The sequence below is a fragment of the Plectropomus leopardus genome, chromosome 3 (assembly GCF_026936395.1).
Source record: "Plectropomus leopardus strain MGB_pleo_1.0 chromosome 3, ASM2693639v1, whole genome shotgun sequence".
Taxonomy (NCBI): domain Eukaryota; kingdom Metazoa; phylum Chordata; class Actinopteri; order Perciformes; family Serranidae; genus Plectropomus; species Plectropomus leopardus.
Genome location: NC_142178.1, coordinates 22,422,707 through 22,433,477, shown reverse-complemented (window position 1 = coordinate 22,433,477; position 10,771 = coordinate 22,422,707). Strand labels below are relative to the sequence as shown.

General features: G+C 39.2%; 3 protein-coding genes across 5 annotated transcripts in view; 2 read left to right on the top strand and 1 right to left on the bottom strand.

Moving 5' to 3' along the window:
* Window positions 1-18: 18 nt before the first annotated feature.
* dctpp1 (dCTP pyrophosphatase 1) lies at window positions 19-1,884 on the top strand. Its single transcript, XM_042485481.2, has one exon. It carries the CDS (start codon window positions 128-130, stop codon window positions 656-658), a length of 531 nt encoding a protein of 176 aa, XP_042341415.1. The 5' UTR covers window positions 19-127; the 3' UTR covers window positions 659-1,884.
* A 1,481-nt stretch (window positions 1,885-3,365) lies between these two features.
* On the bottom strand, window positions 3,366-5,026 carry LOC148189990 (uncharacterized). The gene is given in 3 exon segments (XM_088075124.1): window positions 3,366-4,092; window positions 4,094-4,296; window positions 4,619-5,026. Coding segments are annotated over 3 exon segments (1,113 nt in total). The 3' UTR covers window positions 3,366-3,590.
* A 4,911-nt stretch (window positions 5,027-9,937) lies between these two features.
* The window catches only part of LOC148189989 (uncharacterized), a 153,225-nt gene continuing 152,391 nt past the window's right edge, over window positions 9,938-10,771 (top strand). For all 3 annotated transcript variants that reach the window (XR_015776141.1, XR_015776142.1, XM_088075274.1), the window contains exon 1: window positions 9,938-10,311. The gene's annotated coding sequence lies outside the window, so the exon portion shown is untranslated. The remainder of the gene's footprint in view (window positions 10,312-10,771) is intronic.

Here is a 10,771-nt window from a genome sequence, read left to right as displayed (position 1 = left end):
TTTCCGACATAAGCTGCGTCATATCCGCTTTTAGTTACTGGCGGGACTTCTTCACATGGAGCTTGAATATCAGGCTGTTGGCAGACTTTAAGGACTTTTTTAAGGGCTCTACGTGTAAAATTAATACATGATGATGGCTACAAACGGAAACAACGCACGTGGATTAAACGGTGACGAGTCATCAGTGTCTTTAAACGGCAGCAAATCACTCTCCGCTGCGGTAAACGGAGCAGCCAAGGCGGCTTCGTCCAAGCTGCAGAACGGAGGAACCGGGGCGGAGAGGTTCACCTTCAGCCCGGAGCCCACCTTAGAGGACATCAGGCGGATGCAGGCCGAGTTCACGGACGAGCGGGACTGGAATCAGTTCCACCAGCCCCGCAACCTGCTCCTGGCGATGGTCGGGGAGGTGGGCGAGGTGTCGGAGCTCTTCCAGTGGCGGGGGGAGGTGGCGGAGGGCCTGCCGGACTGGACCGAGTCGGAGCGGGAGCAGCTGGCGCACGAGCTCAGCGACGTGATGATCTACCTGGTGGAGCTCGCCGAGAAGTGTCATGTAGACCTTCCCCAAGCGGTGCTGCGAAAAATGGCTCTAAATCGACTGAAATACCCCGCCAGCAAGGTGCACGGGTCGGCCAAAAAGTACACCGAGTACCAGGACTGAGTTTGGGGGTTGAGCTGTCAGTCAGGGGCCGCTGGTTGCGGTGCCTGCTGGAGCTGGTGACAACATGCTGGAGTTTACTGATGGCCTACTGCTGAACATTTTGTTGACTGGCGCTTTCTCTGGGTTGACTTGTTACATGACTGTGTGAATGCTCTTAACTGATGTGTGTTTTCTGTGATACACATTTATGAGCCTGACTGCCTACGTATGCAAAGTCACCGTTTGTAGGCAAGGCACTTTGGCAATGCTGCATGCTTAGTGAGGGTTTTTTTAAATTCTGTTTTTACTCTTTTCATCATCGATGTGCCTGGGTGAATTTGGGGGGAAAAACTGTTCTGCAGTGGCTCTTAGGGAGGAGAATGGCTTTTTTTGTCTTTTTCTTGAACCTCCCTGAGTAACTTGGAAAAATGCATGACCCTCCCTCCACCATTAATTAGCTCTTAGATTTCAAAACTCTAACCTTGAATGATTAAAAGTGACAAGTTGAAGACAAAAAAGTTGAAAATGTTTTTGTGCATGGTGGTTGGGTAATGCAAATGGTTTATTTTTAGGCAAAATTTCAAATGCTACATGTAGAATTGAGTGATTTTGATTGCATTCTACTGTTTTTTAGCTCAAATTTTGGGGGTTTTTTTCTGTCAGAAGCAAATAATGTGTTCAGGGACTATAGAAAAATGTGAAAATTCAACAATAATTTCTGTTTGGAACAGTTTGTGTCTATGATAAATGGTGTAATTTTGCTAAAAAAAAAAAAAAAGAAAAGAAATATCCCTTCCAAACCCAGTGGTAGGATGGGAAGGTTCATCTAAAAATGTGTGGTGAAATAAATACAAAATACAACCATTTAAAGTTAGATGCCCTTCCCTTAAGCCAAAAATAATAAACATACTTCCTCTGTGTTTAAAACCTTTACCTTTTGCATCACATCCCCTCCCTCCCACAAATAATGAACAGTCCCTTGTAAGAATGTATTTCTCAGTGCACGTTTTACAGCTTGGCTTCAGTTTAGGAGTGTGACAGAGTGGATTGTAAAATTGGTGGAGAGTTGAAGTGGGTGATAATTGTCCTGACTGTCCCTGACAACAGGGTAATTGTGAACAGTTTTTCTGTTATTAGCTTTTTTGTATTTATTCTCATTTCTCATCAGCGTTGAGTGAACTACTCTTCTGTTTTGTTCACATCACAACTGTCACATTTTTCCTGAAGTAAAAATTGCTTTAATTCTGTCTCGTGTTTTTAACTTATTTGTTGTTCAGTCAAAATGGTTGTGATGGGAGCTGTGACCTGTTTGCCACACACATGCTAATTGTAAACGCAGGAGCTTTGTAAGTGTTTTCCACTCATACACAAATTTATTAGGTAGACTTAGCTGAAAATAGCGGTGTAATAACACAACAACGCTGCTGTAAATCCTGATTTCATGAAGCTGATATTGTGCATCTTATGTTATAAATCTTTTTAAATTGGGCTATTTCTATTTTATAGTCATTTTGGAGGCTGGAGTTTGGGAAAAAAATGAATTGTATTGCATTATACCGGGAGGTATTTCTTTCACTTACTCTACTATCATTGATAGAAGTCTTTCCAAAATATTAGAAATACTTCTCAGTGTAATGAAATGCACCTCTGAAACAAATGTATCTAACTTCCCTTTACAAAATTCAGCATTACCATGTTTACTGAAAATAGCCAAAGTTAACTAACTACTACTATATTATGTAGGATTTAGGGGGATCCATTTGCAGAAATTGAATATAATATTTCTGAGGGCGTCTTTATAAGTTTATAATCACCTGTTTTCGTTACCTGAGAATGAGATGTTTATGTCAGAGAGGGTGGGCTCTCTTTCACATTGTGTGTTCACATTGGCCACCATAGAAGCCTGGAAAAAGTGTAGGAAAAACACTTTTTAAAAAAAATACACAAAATTGATTAATGTAATGGTTTTACTTGTTGGAGAGAAAGAGACCTCTGTGGATATTCCGGCTGTCTGCGATGTGCCGAACAGTGTCGGAAAAACGCTATTTTGTCATCTGAAACTTCTTTTTTCAGTGATTTTACCAGTTTTAATTACCTGGTCTGTTTTGTTTGGGGAAAGAAAGACCTTGATGGATAATTCAGCTTATGATAAAAACCTGAAAAGCAAATGTTGAGGGAATTTTGAGTATAGAAGAAGTTTTAGCTGGCTGTGATCTGCAATCTTCTTTGTGAAATCCCTCTAAATCTTACACACTGGACCTGTAAGCAGTTTACAACCGACTGTGTGTAATCAAAAGATAGTATAATAATTCCCATTAAACAATGCTAATAAAAAAAATAATCATGAGCCCATCAGTGATGAAAGTCATTTGGTTACTGCAGAAAATCAGTCTATTACAGAACCAGCTCCATTTTTTATCATGTAACATTGATAATTTAATTGATCACCTTCAGTGTTAAAACTGTAAATTAAACAGACACCACTACAATTTAATAATCACCATAATATCATACAATTACATTCACACCATAAGAGAGGCAGAAACGTTAAACTTTGAATTTGATTGTTTATTTGTGTCAAATTATTTAGCTTAATTAGCTCAAATCTTTGGATTATGGGAGAAAAACCTGAGTGGCAGGAGAAAACCCATACAGAAATATGATTGATCAAATTATTTGGGGACAATTTAGAGTTTCCAATTAGCCTATTGTGCATATTTTTGGATTGTGGGAGGAAACCTGAGTACCAGAGGAAAACCCACACAGACACAGGGAGAACATGGACATGGAGGGGTAGAGGGTGATGGAGGTGAGGGGGAGGTGAGGGGAGGAAGGGTGGATGGTAGGAGGAGTTGGTTTTGATGGAAGGAGGGTGGAAAGAGGGAGCGGGTGAGGTAGATGGGGGAGGGAGGTGGAGAGACAGTAGAGAAGTGAAGGGGGGAGGAAGAGCGAGCTACTGATGTCCAACCCAAGATGAACAACCAGCCGACTCCTCGACCACCTGACTGTCACTGTCACACTTGTTTTTGTGCATCCAGCTAAAAATTCCCTTCTTGTTTTTCTCCGTCTCCTCCTTTTCTTTCTTTTTCATCTCTGCCTTTTCCTCTTTCTCTTTCTTTTTCATTTCCTTCTCATGCAGTTTGTCTTTCATTGTCTGTAGCTCTGTCTGTCTGTCCTTGGTCTTCTTGTAAAAAAAGAAGCCTCTTCTCTTCTTCATTTGCAAACAGAGCTCCTCTAGTTCCTCCTTCTCGTCCTCCATCTGATTTACTTTTGTGTCCCAGCTCTGTTCTTTCATGGCCAGGTTCTTTCTGAACTTGTCCTCCAGTTCCTTCCTTTTGTCCTCAATCTGTGTCATTTTTGTCTTCCAGCTCTGTTCTTTTATGGCCAAGTCATTGCTGAACTTGTCTTCAAGTTCCTTCCTCTTGTCTTCAGTCTGTTTTAATTTTTACTCCCAGCTCTGTTTTTTTCTCAGAAAGGTCATCTCTGAGCTTGTCCTCCAGAGTGGCATATTTTGCTGTCCAGGCTCTCTCACTCTGGAGGAGTTCAGCTTCTTTGCTGCTGAGCTGGTTCTTGGTCTCTGAGAGCTCTTGAGAGAGACCCTCATTGTCCTTCCTGAGATCGACAATTGTAGCGTCCCTCTGATGGATCTGCTCCTCCGCCTGGTTCAGATAAGGTAAGGTAAGGTTAGTTAAGTTAAGTGAAGTTGAGTGAAGTTAAGTTAAGTAAGTTAAGTTAAGTTAAGTTAAGTTAAGTTGAGTTGAGTTGAGTTGAGTTGAGTTGAGTTGATTTAAGTTAAGTTAAGTTAAGTTAAGTTAAGTTAAGTTAAGTTGAGTTGAGTTGAGTTGAGTTGAGTTGAGTTGAGTTGAGTTGAGTTGAGTTGAGTTGAGTTAAGTTAAGATATACATTATTTTCGTGGTTATAGTCAAGATAGCGGCATCACAAGTACATATAAGGCATAATAGATAGCAAAAGCCAGTTTACCTTCTTCTGGTTCTCCATCAGCAGTGTTTCCCAGCTCTGTTGTTTTTTAGCCAGGGTCTTTGAGAACTTCTCCTCCTGTTGCTTCTTCTCATCCGTCATCTTGTCTACTTGTGCCTCCATCTGTTTGATTTTTGAGGCCCAGTTGTGGTGTTTTTCAGCCAGGTTCTTTGCAAACTCCTCCAGAGCGTCGTATTTCATCTGCCACGCTCTCTCGACCTCGAGGAGTGTACATCTTTTGCTTAGCAGCTGGTCTCTGGCCTCTACGAGCATCTCAATGAGACTCTCATTTTTCTTGGTAAGATCCAGGATTTTGGTGTCCTTCTGGTGGATCTGCTCCTCCATCTGGATCACCTTTCTTTGGTATTCAGTCTGCAGCTTAAAGCTACTCTGGCTATTGGATATAGCCATATTTTCAGGTTGTTTTGTGTATCCATAACACTGTCTGTGGCAGACCGTAGTTGTGCGTATAGAAGACTGTTGTCTGTAGAAGACTGGTTGTCTGTAAGAGTGTCTCTGTAGTAGATTGTCTCTGTAGTAGATTGTCTCTGTAGGAGATGTCTGTGTGATAAACCGGATTCAGCTGTATTAGAAGAGACCTGTGTGTGGCTGATACCAGTTACACTCTGGGGAAGTTGGATAAAATTGAGTTCTAGAATCTTGCATCTATCTATATTTATTTATTTATTTTCCCGTTTATTGTTGTTGGTTTTTTTTTGGGGGTGGCCAAGTAATTTCTTCTTAAATTCTCTATTCCTTTCTTCAGATATTTTTTTTGAAAAATATTAAGCCATTTTTTTCAGGTTTCAAAGGGTTAGAAGTAAAATTTAGTTAGTTTCAATCTGCAAACTCACCACTAGATGCCACTAAATCTTACACACAACTTCTTTAAAGTATAATAGTAGGTCATGACAAGCTCACTTACTGTGATAGATGGTCTGAAGTTATTTTGTACTTTATTAACTGAGATTTTAGTTTTGCCACTCATTCACCTTTTCACACATGCATGGCTACGAGCTACCATAAGAGGATGCTTAACTTTCAGAAGCAATTTTGGGGTTCAGTGTCTTGCTTAAGGACACGTGGAAGAGCTGGGGATTAAATGACCAACACTGTGATTTGTGAACAACATGCTCTACCTCCGTGGGGGGTGGGCGGGTGAATATAGTGTTTAGGTTACTCGACCAACATATTCCACCTGGAATAAAACTTTGACAAATCTCCGTAGTGAAACACATCTGTGTACACGCGATGGAGGGGCATTTAGAGTAACACAGTGATGAAAACGTCTGTCTGATTTTTCATTTGATGTGTTTCAAGAAACAAACACTGCCCTCAGCTGTATATCCTTATAGACACTCAGATGCATGAGTCATCTACAGGCTGCAAAGGAGAACAGTCATGCATCACAAAAATGTTGCTCTGTGTGCTAGGCGAGCCTCACTTCAAAGTAAACAGCTTTTAACTTAAGCAGATATGACACGGCATGGCACATTAAGAATGAGCAATTGTCCACTTTATGGGTGTGTATCCAAAAACGTGGGTATGCAAAACTCTCCTCTTCTGCTGGCATTAGAATGTGCAAATACATCATTTTATTTTTATTTATTTTTTTTTTATTTTAAGATCTTTAGAAGGGCTAAGCTTTTCTGTCTTGGTTAAATCAAGTCGAATCCTTGAAGTAAACCCCCCTCAATTTGCTCATTTTGTTTTACAGCAGAAAGTAAAATCATTTTCAGTAGTAGTTCATCCAAAAACGTAAGCACCTGAGTTTTGTAAAGCACAGAAACAAAAACAGGGTCTTAAATGGGAGATCATGCCGCTTTGTAGGTGCTCTCTCAATATTCAATTTCTGGATGTGTGCCAGTCAGGTAGTAAGCTGCAATTACAGCTGTCCCCAGAGAGTAAAATATAACCCTTCTCAGCCTGCATCACTGCTATTCCTGCAGTTTTCTGTCTCGCTGCCTCTGAGAGTACATCGGCACTGCCGAAAGTTATCCTGAAGGGGTTTGGTGAGAACTCTTTACTTTGAAAAATCCTCATGCATTTTTCAGATAGGGGTGAAGCACATTTCCACATTCTGGTGAAGATAAGACTTTCTAAATCTGTTCCTGAACCCTGCTCTCACCTCAATGAGAAAGGCTAAATGTAGAATCAGTGTTTGTATTGATTAGATGTTTGTGTGGAGCAAATACAGATCCACCACAATATACATTGCACTGATGAATCTTGTGTAAATGGGTAAATGTTAAGAAAAGTTTGCCATATGAGTCATACCGAGTCATTGTTTAGCAAATCCCAAGTAAAGTCTTTGCACTGAATGCAAGTCCCAAGTCAGTGATGTTTAGTCCAAAGTCAAGTCTCAAGTGCTAAACTTTTAGTTTTTATTCCTAAAGAAGTCATAATACACATAATGTATTTACAAATATCATAAATACTTTTTAAGCATGTATTTATTTGTTGAAACAAGTTTGTTATAGAGTTACTTAGCTGTTGTTGTTCTTTTAAAGATTATTTCTTTTGGCTTTTATTGCCTTTGACAAGACAATATGAGCATCATTTTTTCCAACTGGTGCTCAGTCATGACATTTTTGTTTTTCATGGTTCTCTCCTGCAACTGGATGCTGTGGGTTTGGTTCAAAACCAAAATCCTCATCTGGGAAATTAAATGTCAACTAGCTGGGAATGAACCGTGTTTAATGTAAGTTGATTCAGGAAATTAAATGATTTGTAGCATACATTAAAAATAAAACATTTTTTAATCTTTGGGTTTGGGAGAAAGTATCAAGCATATTCAGGTCAAAGGACTCGAGTGCAAGTAAAGTCACAAGTCTCTGCATTTAACACAAGTGAGTTGCTTAAGTAAAAAAAAAAAAAAAGATGTATACTCCATCTTTATCTGCAATTTTAGGCTTTGAAATAGTTAATTTATTTTCCATTCACAAAATGTGCCTTCATGTTCTCCCGGGCTGCTGTGATGGGGATACTCTCAGAAATCTGCATAAGTATTTAATACTTTAAGCACACTTAAGAGTGAATATATACTGCTGGAATCCATTTAGTGTTGATAAGTGGACTGCATGTACACTCTACCTGCTTTTTGATGGAAGTTTTACAGCCAGAATGGGCAAATGGCTTGGAAACGCTACAAAAACATCAAAGTTTTCTGAGAGTAAGAACTGCCTCGCAAATGTCATGGTAAATTGTATGTTTGCAGGCAGTTTTTTTCTTTAAATGTTTGGACTGCTTTTAACCAAACAGCAAAGAGAACCTAGAACTGCAAAGTGCATCCCTAATAGATTTTCAAGGGTGTATTCATTAATGTGTTGCATTCTGTTTACTTAAAAGTGGAAAGTAAATGTACACCTGTTATCTTGAAATGCAGACTTAAGTCTTACTGTGCATTTATTTTACTTATCAACTCTTCAAGACTTTGCAGTTGTTAAAAATGTTAGCTGAAAGTTTGCTGAGGAGATGCTTGGAGCCCCTAATGTCTTCATGTTTTCATGCCTTGAGAAAGAAGTTAGAAGGTTCCTATGGTGCCATTCTTTGTCTGAAGACGGCGCTGAGGGCTTAATTACATTTACGACTTTTTAAATCTTAGATTTCCTTCTACTTCATAATGGTCAGCCCAGCAGATACTATCAGGCCTTGCTGGTGCTTGTTGTGTGTTTCAAAAGGATGTTGTACGTCTAGTTTTTCATGCTCACACAGATAAGCCTTCAAAGAGACATTCACAAGTGATTTTGTTTATTTTCTGTATGAATAAGCAATGCTTTCTCTCTTTCTTTCTGGCCATTTCCTCCTCCTTTTCACTATCTGAGTCACACACACATAGACACTCTTTTATCCTGTCATAGAGAAAGCAGTGGGAGCTGTCAGATCTCACACAGTGGGGTTACCCAGCAGCAGGGGTTCACATCACATCGCATCCCACACATATACACAGAAACACACACACTGGACCATTGCTAATGGTGAGGCATGATTTCTTTCCTTTTGTGTGATGCTGTCAGGGACAATCAAATCGAAATACCCCAAACTGATCCATTCTGAACATAAACTTCTTGGCAATTTTCTTCCTTTTTATAAACGTTAAAGCTAAGCCAATAAAGCAATGTTTCAAGTCACAGTCCCTGCCAACAATCAAACATTTATGAGTCTCTGAATGGTTTACAATCAATTCAGTCTTTATTGTTTGCAACAGGTTTTGGTTATGGGCTATTGCTTGACTATAAAGTTTCCTACATTGCTAAAAAAATATTGTCCTTCCAATCTGCAGCCTCGTTTATACCTTTTAAATAGCATTCTGTATAAGTTTTGATGTATAAAATTGCGGATCGAATTTGCCAAATGAAATAATTTGGTTGTTACCGAATACATGAAAAATAACAATAAAATGTGTTTATTTAATTTGGGGAAGATGTCCATTAAGAAAAATGAAAATATGATTTGACACAATTAACAATTTTAACACCTGTGGCAGCTGTGGTTTTAGATCACCTGTGGCGAATGGCTTTAATATGTAGCATTGAATGTCCTTGAATGGAAAACACATGTATAATAAATAACATTAACTAAAGCTGCATTCAGTTATTTCTAATGTTATTGGACCCACATGTGCTATTCCTTATCTGCTGCGGAAAAGCCCATTTTGAATGTTTTACTGAACCAGCGACATTGACCTGACACAATGGCAGTGAATAGATTCAAATAAAGCAATAAACAACAACAACAAAAACAACAACAACAAAAACCCTTTAAAAGCTGTAAGGGTTGGTGATTTTACATTTCCTAGGACTCTTTTGTCAGTGTGCAGGCAGCTTCTCTATAAAATGGCAATATTGCACTGTATACTCTTTTGATCTTTAGAGAAAAGTCACAGATTCATAGCTTCCTTAAGAATGGCAAAAAATTTCCTGTAACATCTGGGTTCTGCATTTTCACCAGATGTTACTCAAACAGAAGTAAATAGTGCATTTGTCAGTTATTTTGAGCCATGGATTTTGTGCTTTAGCCAGGTCCGGTACTGGCACTATTTTGGTTTACAGTACAAAAAAATAACAACAAAAAACCCCGCAAAGTCATAGGTTTGAACCATATTTGGATATTAGAATATGTATGTATATATATATATGTGTGTGTGTGTGTGTGTGTGTGTGTGTATATATATATTTTACACTCAAGTGGGGCCATAAAGTCAGAGTAACACTGCAATAAAAGTACAAATTTGTTAATTTATTGCAGTGTTACTAGGACTAACAGTCTGAAAAAAGTCATTTTTCTTTTACCTTTAGGGGGACTCTAACATCTTTGCTCCAGATGGTCGCCAGACTTACGTGACGTGACACGTCACATTTGACGCAGGCGCTGGTTACCTGTGCTCTCAGTCTGCCGCTGCCAACAGCTGCTCTGTACACAACAACTTCAAAAAGTCGACTCCGTGGTCGGTTAAGTAGGTTATGTTGCTAATAAGGACAACTGTCAAAAAGTCAACCAAGTCTTTCTTCGCGAAGTGAAAGAAAAGTCTGTAACCCGACTCGTTATTTTAGCGTTGTCTGTTTAACTTTAGCATTTCAAGGCTAAAGTATTAGGCTATTTCCTGTCACGCTTGTTGGCAGCGCGAGACCGCAGCTTGTCAAAGGATTTTATCACGTTAAGACGTCTTCCTCACAGCATCATTTCACCTGTCGAAGGTAAGAATTGGCTGCTTTTGCTGCAAACCATGTATCAGCTGTATTTCAACTGTTGCTGCTATTTAGGGCCAACGGGTTTCATATATTTGATATTAGTTGGCGACATGTTGGCTAATGCTGCTCTCATGCTATTATGTGCAGTGTTTCCATTAGTACAAGTGGTGAATAATTTTCTTGTAATAGCTGGGCTTTTCTGTCTTTGTGTTTTGCACATTGGCTGTGATGTTATAATGCTGTTTGCATAGTGGTGAAACACAGATTTATTTCATTATTAGAGTGAATTGGTTTTGCGGCATTTTTCCCCTCCAGGTTGTTGGTGTTGTGTTTTTGTGGAGTTGCCAATTGGCTCACTGCAAATTGGGTCTCAAGAAGAGGATGTTAGAGTATTTTTAAATACCTTTACGAAATATAATTCACTGTTTAATGGCTTTGGAAATATAAACACAAGGGCGCACAGGCC